Raw genomic sequence first — 22204 nt, 5'->3', positions numbered from 1 at the left:
TTCTCATTGATTAAATCCTCCAGTTTGCGTAGGTTCATCAGTAAGAATGCCTTTGCTAAATGTCCTCCTTCGTTTCCCTCAGCGTTCTGGCAGTCGGTGACTCTCTTTATCACTTTTCCTTCTAATTCCAGCAGATTGTATTCCAGATATTCCAGCTTTTCGCTAGATTTGACGGCCCTCTCTTTCCATTCATTGATTTGGTCACTTGATGGAAGATTCTCCGCCAGTCTAGAAAGAGTGAGGGTGTGCTAACCATACTGAAACTAGGGACCTCGTGCCTCATTTTTCTGCAAAACAAAAGGGTTAGGCCTTTCTCCCCCACCAGACTCGACTATTTATACATTCATGATTAGCATATTGGCATATAGTTCTCCAAATTAATGCATAGAACGTGGTTGTGTCTGTTGGGATTATGGAAAACCCGATGGACTTTTGGATAAGGCTTATCTTAATGGATCATTATGTGGACAACATATTGATCCGACTAGGTTTGACCATGATACATGCATAATTTTGGCCAGAGTAAGGCTACTATGGGGTTTTAGACTGGTACCCTCAAGCGGACAACTTGAGGGGGAAGGCACGGAACCATCGATTGCACTGCAGATCGACTGGTTTTACCGTAAATAAGCCTTTCCGAATTTATGGTTAGTAAATATGAAGAGCACGACCACTCATTAAGCGTTGCTATAGGATTTGATACGCATGAGTGGAATATGATGTGGAGCATGATTTATGCAGTAATTAATAACAAGTATTTGCACGTAGGAAAAATAAATATGGTATTTAAATAATTGAAAGACAATTACAGGAAAAAGAAACAAAGAGACAAGTCAGTTTCAGGGATAAAGAATCATAAATGCTTAAAAGAAAACAGACAGTAAAATTAAAATAAGGGTAAAGGGTATGGGATAAAGCATGCTTTGACTAATTCATAAGAATAAGTTCGTTATGGTAAGAGCCTAAAGGTATCCCTAGTAGAATCGCCATGCTGTCGTGCCCCCTTTTTTCCCTCCGCGGAGAGAAGTCTGGGTTTTGAAGTTACATGGGGGTAATAACTTATTTCCCTTTTGGGAATCGGGTATTTTGAAGTGTCACCACCTAACGGATTATGGTGCATTAGGGCACCCACAGCGGTTAACTCTTGGATTGGTTTGCATTACCAGAGATTTAGGGTAATGGCTCGAAATAACCTTGAGGGAAAAGTGTTAGGCACCCCTCTCGGTCCACAACGGGAGGTCCCGGCCGAACTTATACTTGTGAATTAGTCCTTTACCAAATAAGTAGTTGAAACAAATAATTGCGAATAAAATATGTTGGACACTGTATGACTCAGATAATAAGACAGAATTTGAACAAGTTGTGTACATATAAAATAAAGTTTTAATCAAAATGGATTTGGGAAAGAGGGGTCCTAGGTTGGTTAACCTACAGGATCACCCCATGCAATGCCCCGTAAACACTCCTCAATGAGGGGCTATACGTAATATTAGTGCGTAGTCATCATATCCCATTCTACCCATTCCCACCCCCTTAGCGGTTATTTAAGCGAGTGTGACTTAATGATCTCTATGAGTGCTATTACCCGTCCCTTCTTAATAGTCCTGGAGAAAATTAGGACCGCTACTTATAGGTAGTTCTAGACAGACCCCTAAGGTTTAAAGGAGAAAATACTAAGGCGAGAAGCAAGAACACATAGGACTTTAACAAATAAAAAGCATGAAATAGAAGATAAGAGGCTCAGGTTCACCTCCACAGATAATGCATGTAAACAGTACGACTCAAGCACAAACAAGGGCAGTATTGTTAAACAGTATCCTAAGACATGATATCTAGGCGAATATTAGAACACATGAGATATGCAGTTTTATTTTATAACTCAGAAGCAGGGGCCCAAATCAGTTTGCCTACTGATTTTAAGCTTGTTAATCATTAAGCAGTACACACAAAAAGGCAGCTTCCAGTATTATAAGAGTTAATTACCTAAGGCTTGCCTAGACGTGGGATAGTTCATAGCTGTTACCAGAACCATTAGAAGTTCAGAAGTCGTTTTTGCCTAAGAGCATGTTGTTCTAGGTGTTACAAAATAAAGGGATTATTACCAGTTTGTTTAAAGCAGGATGATATTGTTAATACTCATTTTCGTGCATCAGTAGTTTAACTAGGCATAGCTGAGTGAGTATGAACGAGAAACTAAACATGGTACACATAAGGTATAGAATGATTTATATGCAAGATTCCTAAAGTAGGATTTCTAAATGCACAGCATGATTTCAAAATTTCCTAAAATAATCAGGATTTCTAAATGCATAAAGGTTACAGCATTATAGAGCATACTGTCAAGTGTGCAGGAGTAGCAATTTTTGTTTTAATGTCCTTTATCCTAGAACAGGATTTCTGAGTGATAGCAATAATGTCAAAATGAGATGCTGAAACAATATATATGAAACCTAAGAGCATTGTCTCTAATACATGATATGCTTTGCACATGTTGGTTCTAAACATAGATTCTATTGCGCATATAGAAAATGTAAACCTGAAGCATGGTTTCTACCCCTTTGATGTCTATAACATGCATAGCTACCCTCTCATTTTTACTATCCATCCCCAGTATCTGTTTACAACATCTTATTACTGACCAATATCATGAATTACATTATTAGATAGGAAAAATAAGAAGTTACTCTATAGGGAGCCTGAAAGTAGGCCTAGATTTCTAGAGTTTCCAATGTCAGATTGCCTCACAGCCTTTCACATAATCCGGGTGTGTCAGAGTTTCCTAAGGACCTCAGGGGATCCTGAGCAGTGCTCACACCTAGATTTCATAATCATAGATTGAGTAAGTGCATTGTGGAAGGGCCAGCTCTAATGTATCAGAGTTCAGAGAGATCTCATAGGGATCCCTAAGCAGTCACACATTAGAGGGGAAGAACTTAAAACCTAAGAGTAGATGTGAAAGTGCTTGAAAAGATTTAAGCGGGAAAACAGCTTGAAAAGAGACTTGTTTGAAATAGTTTTGTAAAAACAACAGAGACAGTTTTGAAAAGAGAGTAGAGTAATAAGCAACAGTCCAAACACAACACCCAAAGCAGGTTCATACAAAACCAACGAACATAGAACCAAGACAGGTTCAGCAACCATAAACAGGGGTAATGGGATTTGGGGACACATAGGTCACATAGGTAAACACATAGTTACAGGAGCATAGAATCAGCAATATGCTAAAGGGTTAAGGAATTTCAGAATTAATACAGGATCAGGTTAATTAAGGATAGCCAACTACTTTGCACATAAACATTAGTAAGGAAGAGTCATATTGGGGTATACTAGAAGGGGGATAACATTTCATAAACATGTTGAGTCTAAGGGAGGGGACACATTCAGAAGCATGTTGATGAAGCGATGAAGTAAACATATTAGTTGCAAGTTGAACAACAAAATCATAAGTGAAAACAGACTAGAAACAGGAGGAATTGAAGTAATAAAAGAAACATGTTGTTTTGAAACTTTTAATTGAAATCAGGACATACCAGTATGGAGGACAGTAAACACAAAAGTGAAGGAGCAGGAGAACACAATATTCAGCCTTGGCTTGTAGCTGGCTAACTTAGGACAGTAGTAAGTAACACAGAATGTTTTTGAGTATGAGAGAGAGAGCTTTTGAACCAATGTGTTTGTCTCCTTTGTGTGTTAATGAGAGAGCATATATATAATTTGAAATTAGGTAGAATAATAAGGTAAGAATCAAAGTCAAGCAGTAATCATGGAACTAGGTATCAATTAGTATAAAAACCAGTATAAGTACTCCCTTAATTAAGGGAGTTAACTTCAAACGGTAAAGACAAATAAGGAAAGATATCACATAAAACCGGAACATAGCACATAAGAAAATATTTTCAGGCATAGTAAGTATAGAACAAGTAATTAGGCTAGGTTTAGAAAATCTAAATTAAGGAAAGTACTTGAGAATCGATTGACAGCCTCTAGATTAATGAAAGGTATCAATTACAGAAATTAGGGATTCAAATAGGAGTAGTAATGATTAAGGGAATTAACACAAATTGCTGTAAATTAAACGAAATAATCATAGCATAAGTAAGAAGGAATAATAACAGAAACCCTAATAAGCATAGTGAAGTAAAAATCACATAAAGTGAGTAATTCAACTAGAAAAAATAGTACTAATTAGAGGAATTAACACAAATTTATGTTAATAAATAGAATAAACATAGTATAGGCGGAAGAAGCAAAATCAGAAACCCTAATGAGCATAATAGGGTAAAAATCATAGAAACATAGAACATGTTCATGAATAACAGAAATCCGAGCAAATTAAACAAACAAATAAGCAAGGACAATTCTCAGAACCCAAGTTTAAGACCAAAATAATTAGGGTTTTTAACATAATGAATCAGATAAAAGATAAAACTTAAATAAACCGTTTAAACATAGTAAAAATTATAGAATAATATTGAAAATCAGAAGAAAAGTCATTTTGAAAAAGGGGTTAAGAAACCCTAGTTTTGAAGACGAAGAGGCGTTTTGAAAAATCGGAGAGGTTATCATGGAAAACAACAAAAATAACCCAAAATACTTAAATCTATGGTAGATCTGAAGAGTCAAGAGATGAGTTAGGGTTTCAGAGAGAGATAACCCAGAGATAAAGAAATTCCGGCTTAGAAGCCATGGATCTAGCCGAAAAATATAAAGATCTTACTCGGATGACCAAGGGTGGACTGAGAACGGCATGAAAAGGCCATGGGTGTGAGTTGAACAGCCTCTGGTCCCCTTGAGGACCTCAAGGTAGCAAGGATCTGGCATGTGAGGGAGTCATTGAGGCTAGGGGTGGTGGTGGAACCACCATTGATACCGGCGAGCCAACGGCAGGTGAGTAGGAGCTTAGGTTTAGCAGAGACAGTCTTGAGAGAGATGAGAGATGTGACGACGGAGAGTGATGAGAGAATGAGGGTTTGGGGGGGTATACTATTAGGTTAATTATGGAAAGGGGAGGAGGGCTAGTGATCACAACTTCCAGAGGGTTTGGGGGGGTAGACTATGACCTGCCGGGAAGGAGGGCTAGTGATCACAACTTCCAGAGACGATTCTGGAGCATTAGTCTTTGCCCTCTTATTCATTTCTCCGGCCACGGAGGAACATCTTCTCTTCGGTTGTTTGTCCTCCGGTCGGGGACTCCGTAAAGATGCACATGCATTGAAGTAGGCTCGGAGATACATGTTCGAGTAAGCTCCTCTTGAAGCAGCCTCACTGCATCAGCGGGATCAGCCAAGACATCTTCCTCGAGGACAACAACAGAGCCCATGGGTAGACCTAATTTCATAGACAAGTTAGAAGGGTTCAACCAAGTTCTTCTAATAAAAAATGGAAACAAGGTGAGTTTAAATTACCATGATTTTTGGCCTTCCACTCGTATTTAAGGGCTAGTTCTTTCCACAAATGAGTTTCGAGCGTTGTAACGTCCAAGATCTTCTGAACCCACCAGCCCAAGCCTTCCACCACCGGTAGGATACATCGAGTTGCTAAAACATGCGAAGAGTAAAGGGTCAATAAGGTCAAAGAGGAATATTTAGTAAAAGAAAATATTAAATGAAGATCTTACGAGTGTGGTTCCAAGCGGCCGGAAAGGATGAAGCCGTCGTCGGAATGATATGATTGGTGGCAACTGCAACGAACCGTTCTGTCCACCAACGGTCATTATCATCATCCATGTTAGTCAATAGAGCATGGTGGCCACGTTCGCAGAGGTTTATCATGCCCCCACGGAAAATCTTGGGAGAGTAGAGATTCATCATACGAGCTAAGGTTAGCTCAAATGCCAAAGGAAAGCGACCGTCCTCCACGCCGAAGGACTTACCTATGCCAAACACACTTGGTAGCGGAAGCAAAACTCCGCAATCATATAATCAAGCTCTCCACTCAAAGAAAATGCACCCAAAGTAAATGGATACATGTAAAAATATGTAAAACCCTCCTTGGGAAGGGTCACTCGCTCCAATAGATCAGGACCAATGATATCCAACTCATGGAAGCGGCAACCTTCCTTCACAGCAGGAATATTGGAAGGACGAAAGGAAGAAGGGTACCTACTGACAGCCCATGTACGAGGATTAGCAATAAAGAATTTCTCTTCAAAGTCTTTTGAGGTATTGAGTTTTCTAGGGATGATGGAACCCACCGTTGGAGGAGCAAAGTCTTTGGTCTTGTTCTTGTTCTTTGAAGAACCAGCGCGCTTTGAAAAAGAAGCCATTGAATAGAAGAAGGAAAAGGTTTTTTGTTTGAAGAGAATTAGAGAAAAGATGGAGAACAAAGATGCAAATTAGAAGCTCGGAAAATTATGAAGTGCAAAGGATAAGGATGATGCGTATAAGTAAAATTTTGGCGGCTAAATTCATGGCCATGATTACCTCGATAATCGGCAAAAGTTGTGCTGAATCGTGGAATGACGCGTGTTCGGGGTATTAAATGTAGAGAGACGTGTGTCTAATCAACCGTCAGAAGTCTTTAGAGAAAATATAGTAATTCCCGCCAAAAGAGTGTTTCTACTAACTTTCCGGTAGCACAAAGTTATGTCACCGGAAAGTAGGGGGACTATCTGTATAGGGTAAAATATGCTATGAAACGTGGTCATCTAAAGGAAGGACAGGTGGAACCCAATATGGGAATAGCCAGAGACCAAACGCAATTATTCTTCTTGTCACCTGGAGGAACAACGTTCATAAAGGTGTATTAAATGTTCTGCGCCCGGTAGCATTTGATAAAGAATATTCTATGGCATTAAGAGCGATGGACCATTATAGAAAATTTGGCATTTATGTTCATCATTACATCTTCATCAATGACCATCGTAATTAACATTAAAGGAGGGCAAGATCCTAGTACCTCCTTCCTTAAACACAATTATAATGGTGAGCTTAGTTATCATTGTAAAGGACATAAATTTTCTAGCATACTTACACTACATTTTATACAAAGCTTAATACAATCTTACTTTCTTGTTTTTTGATTTAATTATTGTTGTGACCGGAAACCTTGTTCTCGGAACTGCCACTTCTGTTGTTTCGTCTACATTTTAAGGCTAGTATTTCATAATTCTTCGATTATCTTATTATCTCAAAATCAAATTAGTTCACTTATCTAGAAACTACGTATAAATTCAACTGTATCATTTTACGAGTAAACAAGTATATACTAGAAAAATGTTATACTTATTTAGAAACAATTTCACTTTAAACTTCCTACTTTATCCTTAATGAAATAATTTATGACCACATAAATATTTATGGCTCGATTTTACCACAAGTTTTTCTTTTTTCATTAAATTGTTGAGTCACATATCACTATATAAATTAGAACTAAGAAAGTATTTTTTTAACTACTATTCAATTCTCAAAATGTATTTAATAAAAAGGCCAAATACATCGACAACCCCTTAAAGTTGTCCTCACTTTTCACTTTGACACTTTATTTTAGTTCCATTCCATTTGAACACTCCAACCACGTCTCAAATATGTCATTTAGATACAAAATTTATAGGCAGCCAAACGTAATAGCTATGTGGAATTCACACGCCAGAGTAACCAATAAGATGGAGACACATGAGTTTATTAAAAATTAAAAAAAAACTTTTGAGAAAAGAAAAAGAATAAAAGAAAAACAAGAATCCCAAACCCACCCCTCCCCTCCGTCATCTTCCCAAACGACCACAACCCCCTTCATTTCCATCTTCTTCTGCCAAGCAAAAGAACAAGGCAAGTACATGGCTTGGCTCAATTCTAGGCAAAATTGCAAATTCCAACCCATGAAAATTATTCTCCACCTCCAGATCTATCTTTTTCACAAATATTCAGACCATTTCACCATCGAAAACATCAGCGCCGATATTTTGCAAAACTCCGACGAGCTTCAGTTGCCGGAAATGGAGTTTCAGGGTTCTAAATCGAACAGAACGAATGCAAATTTCTTGGCTTTCACCGAAAATGGTGAAGATTTAGGTGAGATTGGTTCGTTTTGGTTCTGCCGAAACACGATGAAACACTTCCAGTTCTTCAGTCGATGAACTTAGAAGAAATTGCAATTCTGGGTTCAAAATTTGGTAGGATTTGGTAGTAATCCTGTGAACAAATCTGAAAATTTAAAAAGAGAAGTTCACCGGAAAAAATTTCTGAGGATAATTTTAAGGGGCTCCCGATGTATTTGGCTTAATAAAAATAACTTAGTAAATTACGCCTTATATTTATTATTTTTAAAAGGAAGAATAGCCTAAATGACACCTATACTTGTGTCATTTTGTCATGTCGGTCCTCCTACTTCACTTTTTTTCATCCAGACACTTTAACTTGTTCAAAATCTATATTTTAAACCCCTCTGACCGTGTGTGTATCTCACTTGCTTTACGTGGATGACACATCATATTCCACGTCATTTTTTTATATATTTTATCTACTTAAAACACTTATTATATACTATTTCCTTCAAAAAAAATCAATGCATCCATCTCATCTCTCTTCCCTAGAATTCACATATTTCTTCTTCCTAGCAGGGGACTCCATCTCATAGTTATCACTTGCACTCAATGATATCTCAATAATTAAGCAGTGCACAAACTAAATTTAACATGAACCTTGATTTAGGAAGACAAACAGTTCAAGAAAGTGGAAGGTAAAGTGTCAGCATCTCAAAAAGTCAGCAAAGGAAACAGAGAAATGTTGGAAACAAATAACTAGTAATATTTGGTTATAAATGAAATAAAGGAGACAAAGTTTTTTAATTATGAATTAGTGTAATTATTTATTTCCTAAATTGTTATTATAAATTGAGAAAAGGATATAATTATAGCTCAACATAGCAACAAATAGATCTGGGGTGGGGTGGGGGTGAGCGGTGGGGATCGTGGCAGTAGAAAAAGAAGAAGCGTACGGGGGAAACGAAAAGAGAGGGGTGTTGTTGGGGGGAGGGGGCACTGGAGAAGAAGAAGAAGGGGAGAGGGGGAGGGAACGAAAAGGCAGGGGGATGTTGTTGTGGGGTTGTGGGGAGTGGGGAAGAAGAAGAAGGCGTACAGGGGTTTATATTGTTGTTGTCTCTTTTGCTTTTTTATTTTTCTTTTTTACTTATTTTTTTTTATTTTAATTATTTTTGGTTCAAAATGTTAATATTCACGCTCATTATCCGCGTGAATTACACTTATTTTGTCCAGCCCAATCATTATTTTGCCACATGTATTTGGTCAACGGTCAGAAGGGTTTAAAATATAAATTTTAAATAAGTTAAAGTGTCTGGATGAAAAAAAAATTAAGTAGGAGGACCGCATGATAAAGTGATACAAGTATAAGTGTCATTTAGGTCATTCTGCTTTTTAAAATGAACGTAAAAGAGCGAAAGTAATAGTTTAAATGGCGAGGTAGAGATGCATTAATGTCCCGAGTGAAATACAGGTAATACAACGAACCAGAACTCTTATGGAGTATTAAATACTCGTGTCTATCTCTCTCTCTCACCGCTTTCCTGATTTGTATACACTCACATTCAAAGCTAACTGCATCACATCTTCCAAATTCCCACCTATCTTTCTCTCTCTCCCATTCATTCCCTTTTTGTTCTCCTTTAACGTAATTTCCATTTCTCAGCTCCCTTTTCACAAATAGCAAAAAACAAGGCACAACAAAAGAGGAAAAGAACAAATGGAGGGGGTATCAACGAGGGTGTACAGCGGATTAAAGGGTTACTGGAAAAGGAGGGGTTATAAGAAGCTGAACCGGAAAAACCGGCCGGTTGAAGTATCAGCAGAAGGTTCGAATTCGAACCGGAAGAGAAGGTTCTGGAAGATAAAATTCACGCGGCCAAGATTAAAGCTGAAGCTCAATTTTCGACGGTTCTCTATTAAGAAGCTTCTAATTGGGTTGCGGGATGCTTATGTGAACGTGATGCTAAGGGTTGCTAACACCCGCGGGCTCGGCGGTGGTTACGGCGGGGATTACGGCGGCGTCGCCGGATTTGGGATGCGGCCGATTAAGGAGTACGATGAGAAGGTACTGGTGGAGATCTATAAGTCAATGATGGCTAAAGGAATAATAGTTCCTCGTGATGTTTCTGGATCGGCCAATGCCAAAATTGGCCCTGAGATTTTCTGTCGCAACGGTAATTAATCTTATTCAAAGATAAGATTATCCTGAGATTTAATATAACTACATTCAGAATTCGTCTTCTCTTATAAGGTTTTGTTCCTTATTTTTTCTTTTTCCTCAAAATGAGGTGGACTTATTTTCCTGGTAATTAAATTCTTGCAATCCGGAAAATGTGTTGTAGATTGTAATTTGTAACATTATGTGGTTAAAGATCTAGGGCAGCTTTCCGCATGACTTAGAATAGTTAAATTGAGTTTAACTTTTATGCATGTAAAATAAATTGTACTATTTGGTCATTTATAGTACAAGTAATTGTTCCTAATAAGTGTAATTAATAACCTAATAATAATGTAAACAACTTAGCAATAACAGATTAAATTATATTGATAATATATTTTGTCACCTATATAAGTTAAATATTTTTTATTTAGTTTTTATAGCAATATAATATCACCGCAAGATGGACAAACATAATGGTAAGCCTGGCTAGTAATTCTTTACATTGATGAGACTGCAGCGTAAGAAAGTATATCTTTTTAGGTAAATGGTAATCTAGCATTAGTGATCTACAATAGGGTTGGTATCCATTGCAATAAACCAACTAAGATATCTATTTATGGCATGATTAATTATCAAATTCGTTTTTAAAGCCTAAAGCATGAACTGCTAGTCTAGAATACGATCGATCACAAAATTTAAGATGTATGGGACGAATATCTTGTTTTAGATAAGCCAACAATTGTTGACTTTTCGGAAGTGGTGCGCTTGGGTGCTTCATTAATGATGCGCAGCTACTTTTGGTGAAGCCGTAAAGCTACAGATAATATTTCTGATAGGTGGAAGAATTAATGGCGTCAAAGTATTGCTAATACCGGATTTAATAACATAATTTCGCATTTAATCTCGAGATTATTACCCCATATCCGACGTATCAAACGATCCCTAAGTGGATTATCGCTGTCTTTAGCAATAGTGAACAGACCGAATAAAATTCTGTCTAAAGTAAGTCGAAGTAAACTTGCTTCTAAGATTCCATTCAGAATGTTGTGGTGGGGGATAAAACAATAATGCAGTACATCACTGTCTAGACCTAACTGTGATGCATAAGTTGACCCATAATGGCAGTTCATAATGTTGTTTGGTGAGGACAAGGGATAAACTTGCTATATTGGTTAAAAATCACTACTGCTGAGACTAGCTTTGCAATCTATCGGAAGTTTTTAATTCTTTTTTGGGAGGTTAATCATGTAAAAATATTTTTATTAGTGAAATTATTGTTCTTCAATTAATTTGACGACTACTAACTGCTAAATCATTTCCCATGCCTTTATTCGGTACTGCCCGTGTCCACTTTAATTGATTTTTTTGGATGTTTTCGCACATACATTAAGAAATTTATATTTTAACATTAATTAACTTAGAGATTGACCATATTAACCTTATGAATTTGTTCATTGAAAATACAACAAATACTCCTAAGCTCTTTACATTAAGAGCAATTTTGGAAAAAAAAAGTTAATTCCTTCTTGATATCTGGAAAAATCAAATATTGTGGACCATAAAAAAAACCTAAAATATCAGTTAAAGTGAACCGGAGGCAGTAATATTAATCATCAAGGACAGGTGAGGATTGACGTGCCTTTCTACTTACTCGTTCGCAATGGCTAAAATCTGGGAATTACCTTTTTTCGGTTACCAAAAAGTGAACCCCATATCGCTCATACACGGACAAGATTGCTAATCCGAGGATTCTAAGTAAGCATGTGAGTTAAGGATAATAATCCCTATTACAATTTGTCCCTTGATCTCATCCACCAAACTTGAAACCAAACATGTGTTGGTAGAATATAGCACGTACTCGATGGAATGAAATAGTACAACTGGCATCTAAGGGATGCCCGGGAACAACTCCTAGGTCAATTAAGGATAAAATGTTGGAACCTCATGAGTAAGGATAAGGTAATGGAATTGATAGAGAAATTCATAGACCATCTGGTACCTACTGATATGTCAGGATCCAATTGGTCATGAACATCGTAAGGTGCTGCTTTTCGTAAATCCCAGCGTACCCCAGAACCTCTTAACATTACATCACTGTATTTGATAGGATGCTCCTTTATACATGCGGTGGCTTTTCATAATTTATGATCTCTCAAGCATCGAGTTTCAGTCAAATCTCTTCGTAACAGTGAAAATTTGGTTATATAGTAAAGTTTTTGATAAGTTATGTGCCTTCTGTATTTTGATGATTTAACAAACTTTGTATGAGAACCAGATAGGGAACCTGTTACACATCCTCAAAGTGCTTAAGAACAAGTCACATGTCTGGCACAAGTTCCAACATGATCAGTCAAAGAAACGGCAGAGGGAACAGATGGCTATCACTTCCTCCGGTGACAGTACAAATCAACTCCCTACAACTATTAAAGTCGTTGCACTGTTTCTCTGCATACGTAACACTGCAGTAGTCACTTTATGGAGCATGCCTTGTACTGGATATTGCATATATCATCCCAATGATATCACTTATATATTACCAACAAAAGTCAAGAGAAAATACACACTTGCAAACCCTAAATCCTTAATTCCCTCTAAGGTGTGTTGCCGCCTTCATTGACTCAAAAGCTTGAAGAACAAAGTAGCAACAGAACAAAGGACTAGATCCCAGCACTGAGTATTATATGTCCTTAGTATTGTTGTATCTTTGTTAGTGTTATTTACTTGTAATTCCTACTCAGCTTAGTTAGAAGCATTCTATAAGACATTGTCTGTAAAACTATAAACCTTGTGTTTGTGTTTGACTAGAGTTAGTCAAAGTGGTGAGCTTTGTAATAGAGTTATTACAAAGAGTCTTGCAATAGAGTTATTGCAAGTAGATGAGGGATTAAGATGTTAATTCCTAGATTACAATAGCTTGTAATCTAAAGTTTGCTCGGTTAGTGAAGTTGAAATTCTACGAGTGTAAGTCGTTGTTTTTAATCTCGTGAGCTGGGAATTTTTCACGTAAAACACTGTTGTGTCATTTACTTATGTGTGTATTCTGTGGGAACTGATAGAGAACCAGGTTCTCTATACAGTTTGGTAGACTATAAGTTTACATCAATTGGTATCAGAGCAGGTTCTTTCTATAAGGTTAACACCTAGAAAGGAACCACATGATTGCTCCACCAAACTTTGAAGAAGGTCAATCAACCTACAGATCACCAAGATTCAATGGACAATACTACGGATGATGGAAGACAAGGATGCATGATTTCATCATGGCTGAAGATTCAAAGCTTTGGGATGTCATCTGTGATGGACCCTTCGTCCTTATGAAGACCATTGGTGAGGCAGCAGTGACAGTTCCAAAGACAAGGAAGGAGTACAACGATGCTGACCGCAAATCTATAGAGAAAAACTTCCGAGCAAAGATATCCTCGTATGTGGTATTGGACTAGACGAGTATAACAGAATTTCTGCTTGTCAATCTGCCAAGGAGATCAAGGAGGCTCTCCAAACCGCACATGAAGGAACAACTCAAGTCAAGCAGTCAAAGATCGACATGCTCGCTACTGAGTAAGAACTCTTCAGGATGAAGGATGATGAGTCCATTCAGGATATGCATACTCAATTTACCTCCATCATCAATGAGCTCCACTCTCTAGGAGAGATCATTCCAAGGAACAAACTTGTCAGGAAAATACTTAGTGTATTACTTGGTTCTTGGGAAAGTAAAGTCAATGCTATCATAGAGGCAAAAGATCTGCGAAAGTGGATCATTGACGAGCTCATTAGAAATCTGAAGGCCTGTTAAATGAAGAAAAAGAAGGACCATGAAATAAGAGAACCCAAAAAGGAAAAGAACCTGGTCCTCAAGGCAAACAACAATGATTCAAGTGGTGAGGATGCTGACATGGCCTGTTTGACAAGGAGATTTCAGAAAATGGTTTGCAGAAATGGAGGCATTCCGAAAAAGGGCAGCTCTAGCAGAACAAACGGCTATGACTTGTGTCATAAATACGGGAAGCCAGGATATTCATCAAAGATTTTCCTCTACACAAGCAAGACCAGTACAAGCACAACACAGATAAAACAGCCAAGATGAACCTGGTTCCTAACAAGAAATTCAAGAGAAAAGATGTTGCTAACAATGTTGTGAAACAGGCTCTTGCCGCATGGGGAGATTCCTCCAATGCCCTGATGGCAAAACTAACGAGGATGAAGATGATGATGACGATAAGGTAAACTTTCTAGACGTTCAAAAAAATTTGAAGTCTTATTATTCTCAAAAGAAGCTTGTCTCCTTAGATAATGTTCTGATTGATGCTTACCATAATATTATCAATGATAAAAATGTGTTAACTATGGAACTGGGAGAGGTAGAACATGAGAGAGATGATTTGGTAGTCGCAGTGGTTGATTTAAAGAAACCATTGAGGATTTAAAGAAAGAAAATGATTTTCTAACTAAGAAAATTGAAAAGGTAGAGCATGAGAGAGATGGCGTATTGATAGTAGTTGTGGATCTAAAAGAAACAGTAGAAGAATTAAAAAGAGAAAACAGTTCTAGAAACACTTTAAAAGGTAAGGAAGTGGCAAGTGAGACACACCTTAAACTTGAAAATAAGCTCAAAATGGTAAAATTGAGTTTCTGTGTTGAACTTTAAAGAAATAGACAACTCCAGAAAGATCTAGGCAGGGTAAAAAATGACCTAGATAAATCTCTAAAGTGGACCTGGTCCTCTGATACAATCACTGCTATATATAAAAGTAACGGGGGGAACGGGCAGGGAATTGGATTCCAAAAGGAAAAGGCTCCTTACAACCCACATAGCAAATATGTTATTATCCCTAATAACTAGTTTTGCATTCACTGTGGTAACACTGGGCACTTTGAAGAATCCTGTAAAACTAGATTTCAGTCCCAACAGAAAAATAAAGTTTTTATTGAAAAAGTACCTACTGCTAAGGAACCTGGTCCCTCCAATAAAAAACGTATGATGCTTGCTTGGATAAGAAGAAGTTTAATTCTTCCTTTTGCTCACTACAAAGGACCCAAACTTGTTTGGGTTCCTAAGTCTAATCTCTGATTTTTTTATGTAGGGAGCAGTGAAAGGAAGCAGCCAAAGATGGTATATGGATAGCGGCTGCTCTAAGCATATGACTGGAAGTACTGATGATTTCCTTTCACTCAAAGCCCCGCAAGGTGGGAGTGTGTCCTTTCGCAATGGAAAAAGGGATATATTCTAGGAGTTGGATGTCACGCTCCAAACCCTGTGTCACACCGCAAACCTTGGGAGGCGTGGATGGCATCCGGTGCCATATTGGCCCGAGCAAACCACTCTGTAACTCATTCATTCATTTTATAACTATCATGGGCCAACATGGAGACAACTTGTAATGTACAGAAGTGGGCAAATGTTATATCAATGAACTATCATTCATAAAACTAAATACATATGGGCCGTCAAGACCTCTGACATACTATACAACATAAACCTCTATCTACAAAGCCTCTAAGATTATTTGACAACAAATTAGACAGGGTACCGGCCTACCCATAAGTCAACAGCAAACTTCTGACACAATGACTCATAAACTCGGCTGCACTCCGAATGAGCTGGAGTCTTACCAATCCTTCGCTGAATGTCGATCTCGTCTACTGTGAGAACTCGTTAAACTGATTATCTATACCTGCAAGCATGAATGCATTGTCCGCAACAAAAAAGACGTCAGTACGAATAATGTACTGAGTATGTAAGGTACATAAATAAGTACATAACATACATGGAGGAAATATAGAGTAAATGACTCAACCTGTAAATTTGGATAACTTTGTAAATCGTGAAATACTTATAGTGTCATGCATATACGTATGAATGTCATGTCGTGCATAGGTACATGTATTCATAACATCATCAAGCCTCTGAGGGCACCCCATTATATCATCTCAGCCACTGTGGGCAAAATCATCAATATATACCAGTTGATCAGGTAGTGGTGCGTATATAATGCCATAATCTTTCTCATATATATATATATATATATATATATATATATATATATATATATATATATATATATATACGCGTATATAACGCCATAACATTATCACGCTTCTGAGGGCATCCTATCATATCATATCGGCCACTATGGGCAAATCATCAACGTATACCAGCTGATCAGCTGGTGGTACGTATATAACACCGTAACCTTTTCTCATATCCCATATACATATATATATACACGTATATAACGTCGTCTGAGTCATGGATAAATGTACATGTAAATGAATGCAATGCATGAGAAATACGTTAATAAACTTCTCGCGATGTCATAAAACCAGTATACCTCTGATTAATATCATGAAATAAATTTTTTTCTAACTTACGTATTTTTCTGAGACTTATGGACCCTTCTATGTTAATCATCATTATGCTTAATCTAGATTCTGGATGATTGTATAACAATGAGTTTGTAGTAGCATACCACAAATACCAAGTGAACCTCCATCAACTTAGCTTAATGACCCTATTAGACAAGTTTTTTTTATCTGTATGGTATACCACAATATGGTTTGTCAAAAAGTTCAACAACAACTATCTTATGATCATGTTTATTTAGTACGTAAATTTCATTCGTATACAATTTCCATATATATGCTATGAGTCGTGAAAATTTTCTGAGTCAACTCAAATCTAGGAAGATTTGTGTTGGTGACATTGCTGATATAAATCAAAACATTGCATAGTAAATTTATTAGAAAGGCTTTTAGTTTATTTTTTTCTTTTACCATGTCCATATTAACTGGTCCTAGCCTTCTACTCTTTACTTTCCTCTTTTAGAGACTCATAATTGATCTTTTCTCAAGAAACTTTGCTGAATAGGTGGAGAAAAAGTAATAAGCTCAGAATTCTGGATTTCTTGCACAAATTTGACTTTGTGGACTGTCGTAAAATCCCACCCCAACTCAACTATTAAAAATAAAAATAAAAAGAGACAGAATTTATCTTCTTCTTGGGCAACTCTTGACTCACCCAAATTTAACAACAAGAAGTAGTTCACTAAAAGAATCCATGAAAGAACACCCTTTTTTTTGACAGACAACATTTTTTTTTCTTCAAGCTCCAAACGTGTACATTCACTGTTGGACGTACAACATAGCTAGGTTTATAGTACTAATGTTTCCTAGATTTTGACAAAAAGTACCGCTAGAATTTTACACAAACTTTCATTTTTGCTAAACACCATACTAGTATGGATAGGAACTAAGATGGTAGAAGAATATAAAAGGGACAGCAGCTACCATGTATTGATTTGTACGTGCAGCTTGTACAGATAAGCCACGGGTTATATATAAGCCATGGACAGTGATGTGCTGGAACTATGTGGCAACTGTGATGTTCCTACATCATCATTTTCCTCATCTAGCGGGAATTTGGAGCCTTATCCTCTTCTTGCAATCCCCAGTTAACTAATAATTACCCAATTTTCTAACAGTAAGATATTCCATTTTCAGGCCCTCATCAAGGTGATGGCGTAGGAATATCATTGCTTTGGCACGGTCTTGGTTTGATGCCTGATTTTTGTCTTTGATGGTGTCTGCCAGACCCATCGCATCAAGATGAATTTCAGCATCAAGCACCCAAGACATGTAGCTTTTGCCCGATATATCCAGGGCTACAAATTCAAGTTTAGAAAGATTTGACATTATTTAGGAAAAGAAAGTTCTTACCTCTAATACTTTCAAAGTATTTGCTCGAGATGTCAGAGTCTCGTGCTGATAACGTGTTATAAAATAAAGACTGTAAAGTAAAGACAAGTATAGAGAGAAACTGTTATATTATTCGAATTCAAACTGATGTACATAATGAACTGAAATCTCTTCTATTTATAGAAGAAAGGAAGCTGTTGTGTAAGCTGCTACTATACCAGATATGGATAATCTTCTACTGAGAGCAATGTTTATCCATAACGGAGTACTGAAAGGATAAGCTTATTATACCCGATATGGATAATCTTCTACCGGGGGTAATGTTTATCCATAACTGGGTACTGAAAGGATAAGCTTATTATACCCGGTATGGATAATCTTCTACCGGGGGTAATGTTTATCCATAACCGGGTATCGAAGTGATAAGCTTCTTCAGGAAGCTTATTTCCAATAGAGTACTTAAATAGATAAACATATTTACGGTGGAGTCCCATATGGATAAGCTTCTTCAGGAAGCTTATTTACAACGGAGTACTAAATGAACATCCATAATATAATATATTTATAACACTCCCCCTTGGATGTTCATTAAAAGATAATGTGTCTCATTAAAACCTCACTAGGAAAAACCACGTGGGAAAAAAAATTCTAGTGAAGGAAAAAGAGTACACATATTTAGTAATACGCATTGTTAGGTGCCTCATTAAAAACCTTATAAGGAAAACCCCATGGGAAAAAACCTTAGTAAGGGAAAAAGAGTGCATCGCGTATTTTACTCCCCCTGATGAAAACCTTGTTTCAAATATTTGAGTCTCCGCATTCCAATCTTGTATACCATCTTCTCAAAAGTTGAAGTTGGCAAAGATTTAGTGAATAAATCTGCTGGATTATCACTTGAACGGATTTGTTGCACATCAATGTCACCACTTTTCTGAAGATCGTGTGTGTAGAATAATTTTGGTGAAATGTGCTTCGTTCTATCTCCTTTTATAAATCCTCCCTTCAATTGGGCTATGCATGCAGCATTGTCTTCGTATAAAATTGTGGGTCTTTTCTCACATTCCAAACCACATTTTTCTCGAATAAAATGAATTATTGATCTCAACCATACGCATTCCCTACTTGCTTCATGAATAGCTATTATCTCAGCGTGATTTGAAGAAGTAGTAACAATAGATTACTTTGTGAAGCGCCATGATATGACAGTACCTCCATATTTAAATACATAGCCGGTTTGAGATCGAGCTTTATGGGGATCAGATAAATAACCTGCATCTGCATAACCAACAAGGTCTGCACTATCTTTGTTAGCATAAAACAAACCCATATCAAGAGTTCCCTTTAAATATCGCAATATATGCTTAATCCCGTTCCAATGTCTCCGTGTAGGAGAAGAACTATATCTTGCTAGTAAATTAACAGAAAATGCTATGTCAGGCCTTGTAGCATTAGCAAGATACATTAGTGCACCAATTGCACTGAGATAGGGTACTTCGGGACCAAGGAGTTCCTCGTCCTCTTCTGGAGGTCGGAACAAATCCTTATTCACTTCAAGTGATCGAACAACCATTGGTGTACTCAATGGGTGCGCTTTGTCCATGTAAAAGCGTTTTAAGACCCTTTCTGTATAGGCAGATTGATGGATAAAGATCTCGTCTGCTAAATGTTCAATTTGCAGACCAAGACAAAGTTTTGTCTTTCCAAGATCTTTCATCTCAAATTCTTTCTTAAGATATTCAATTGCCTTTTGGAGCTCTTCTGGAGTTCCAACAAGATTTATGTCATCAACATAAACAGCAAGTATAACAAATTCTGATGCCATTTTCTTTATAAAAATACATGGACAAATAACATCATTTATGTAACCTTCTTTCAGCAAATATTCACTAAGGCGATTATACCACATGCGCCCAGATTGCTTTAAACCGTACAAAGATCTTTGTAATCTGATTGAATACATTTCCTGAGATTTTGCTTCAGGCATTTTAAATCCTTCAGGGATTTTCATATAAATTTCATTATCAAGTGAACCGTACAGATAAGCTGTAACTACATCCATTAGATGTATTTCAAGCTTTTCATGTAGTGCTAAACTGATGAGATATCGAAATGTTATGGCATCCATAACAGGTGAATATGTTTCATCAAAATCGACTCCAGGTCGTTGTGAGAATCCTTGTGCAACAAGGCGAGCTTTGTATCTTTCAACTTCATTTTTATCATTCCTTTTTCGCACAAAAACCCATTTATGACCAACTGGTTTTATACCAGCAGGTGTTTGGACTACTGGTCCAAAGACCTCTCTTTTAGCAAGTGACTTCAATTCCGATTGAATTGCCTCTTGCCATTTTGGCCAATTAGATCTTTGTCGACATGCTTCGACAGATCGAGTTTCAAGATCCTCACTATCTTGCATAATATTAAGTGCAACATTATATGCAAAAATATTATCCACCACTATTTCAGATCGATTTAAATTAATCTCATCACCGATCGAACTTATTAAAAGTTCCTCACTCACATGAGCTTCCGGGTTCATTGATTTCTTCAGGAATCTCAGAACTAATCAGATTTTGGGTCTCTTCAGGAGATCCCTTCATAGTATCGTTTTGATCATTTGTCGATTTTCTTTTTCGAGGATTTCGATCCTTAGAACCCAAAGGCCTACCACGCTTCAGGCGTGCTTTAGGTTCACTAGCTCTCATGCTAGTAGATGGTCCTACTGGGACATCAATTCGGATAGGCACATTCTCTGCTGGGATATGTGACTTAGTTATCCTTTTCAAATCAGTAAATGCGTCTGGCATTTGATTTGCTATATTCTGTAAATGGATGATCTTCTGGACCTCCTGATTACATATAGGGGTACGGGGATCAAAGTGAGATAATGATGAAACTTTCCACACAATTTCTCTTTTGATTTCCTTTTTCTCTCCCCCTAATTGTGGGAAATTTGTTTCATCAAACCGACAATCTGCAAATCGAGCAGTAAATAAATCTCCTGTCAATGGTTCAAGATAGCGAATAATAGAGGGTGATTCAAACCTAACATATATTCCTATCCTTCTTTGTGGTCCCATCTTACTACGTTGTAGTGGTGCTACTGGCACATATACAGCACATCTGAAAATTCGTAGATGGGCAATATTTGGTTCATGACCAAAAACTAATTGTGACGGAGAATATTTATTATAATGTGTCGGTCTGAGACGAATAAGTGATGTTGCATGCAAGATAGCATGGCCCCAAGCAGTAGTGGGAAATTTTATTTTCATAAGTAGTGGTCTTGCTATCAATTGCAGGCGTTTAATAAATGATTCTGCAAGGCCATTTTGAGTATGAACATAAGCTACAGGATGTTCAACTTTTATCCCAACGGATAGACAATAATCATCAAAAGCTTGAGATGAAAATTCTCCAGCATTATCAAGGTGAATAGGCTTTATAGGATAATCTAGGAATTGTGCCCTTAATCAAATTATTTGGGCTAATAGCTTTGCAAACGCCAGGTTGCGAGATGATAGTAGGCACACATGAGACCATCTTGAAGATGCATCTATTAGGACCATAAAATATCTAAACAACCCACTTGGTGGGTGAATAGGTCCACATATATCCCCATGTATACGCTCTAAAAAGGCAGGGGATTCAATACCAACCTTCATTGGTGATGGTCTAGTGATCATTTTTCCTTGATAACAAGCATCACAAGAAAATTCGTCATTTGTAAGAATCTTCAAGTTCTTTAATGGATGCCCACTCGAATTTTCAGTAATTCGTCTCATCATTATTGATCCGGGATGGCCCAAACGGCCATGCCAAAGCACAAAAGTATTTGAATCCGTAAACTTCTGGTTTACGATAGAGTGTGCTTCAATTGTACTAATTTTTGAATAGTATAAGCCAGAAGATAAAGTTGGTAACTTTTCTACAATGCATTTCTGGCCAGAAATATTCTTTGTAATACAAAGATATTCCCTGTTCATTTCATCTATTGTCTCAACATGATACCCATTTCGGCGGATATCTATAAAACTCAACAAGTTTCTTCGGGACTTGGAGGAGAACAATGCATTGTCTATAATAAGTTTTGTTCCCTTAGACAGAAATATTATGGCTCTTCCGGAGCCTTCAATCAAACTTATATTACCAGAAATTGTTGAAACATTTGCTTTTTCCTTATGCAAATAAGAAAAGTATTTCTGATTGTTGAATATGGCATGAGTTGTTCCACTATGAATAACACAAATATCTTCATGATTTGTCTTTGATCCAAACATAATATGAGGGTTATCAATATTCTTCAAAATAACATAAATGAAATATATTATAGTAAACATCATTATCAAAGCATAACTTTTATTTATGTA

The 22204-nt window shown here is 37.1% G+C and overlaps 1 protein-coding gene across 1 annotated transcript; it reads left to right on the top strand.

The window, feature by feature from the left end:
- The first annotated feature begins 9695 nt into the window (after positions 1–9695).
- Positions 9696–10160, top strand: LOC104249142 (uncharacterized). The gene has a single exon (XM_009805516.2). The coding sequence runs from the start codon at positions 9696–9698 to the stop codon at positions 10158–10160; it is 465 nt and encodes a 154-aa protein (XP_009803818.1).
- The last annotated feature ends 12044 nt before the right edge of the window (positions 10161–22204 follow it).

The sequence above is a fragment of the Nicotiana sylvestris genome, chromosome 9 (genome assembly GCF_000393655.2).
Source record: "Nicotiana sylvestris chromosome 9, ASM39365v2, whole genome shotgun sequence".
Lineage (NCBI taxonomy): Eukaryota > Viridiplantae > Streptophyta > Magnoliopsida > Solanales > Solanaceae > Nicotiana > Nicotiana sylvestris.
This window is presented reverse-complemented; position numbering and strand designations above follow the sequence as displayed.

What these genes read in the sequence shown, in the direction of transcription:
- LOC104249142 (XM_009805516.2), top strand. Translation starts at nt 9,696, where the DNA reads ATGGAGGGGGTATCAACGAGGGTGTACAGCGGATTAAAGGGTTACTGG.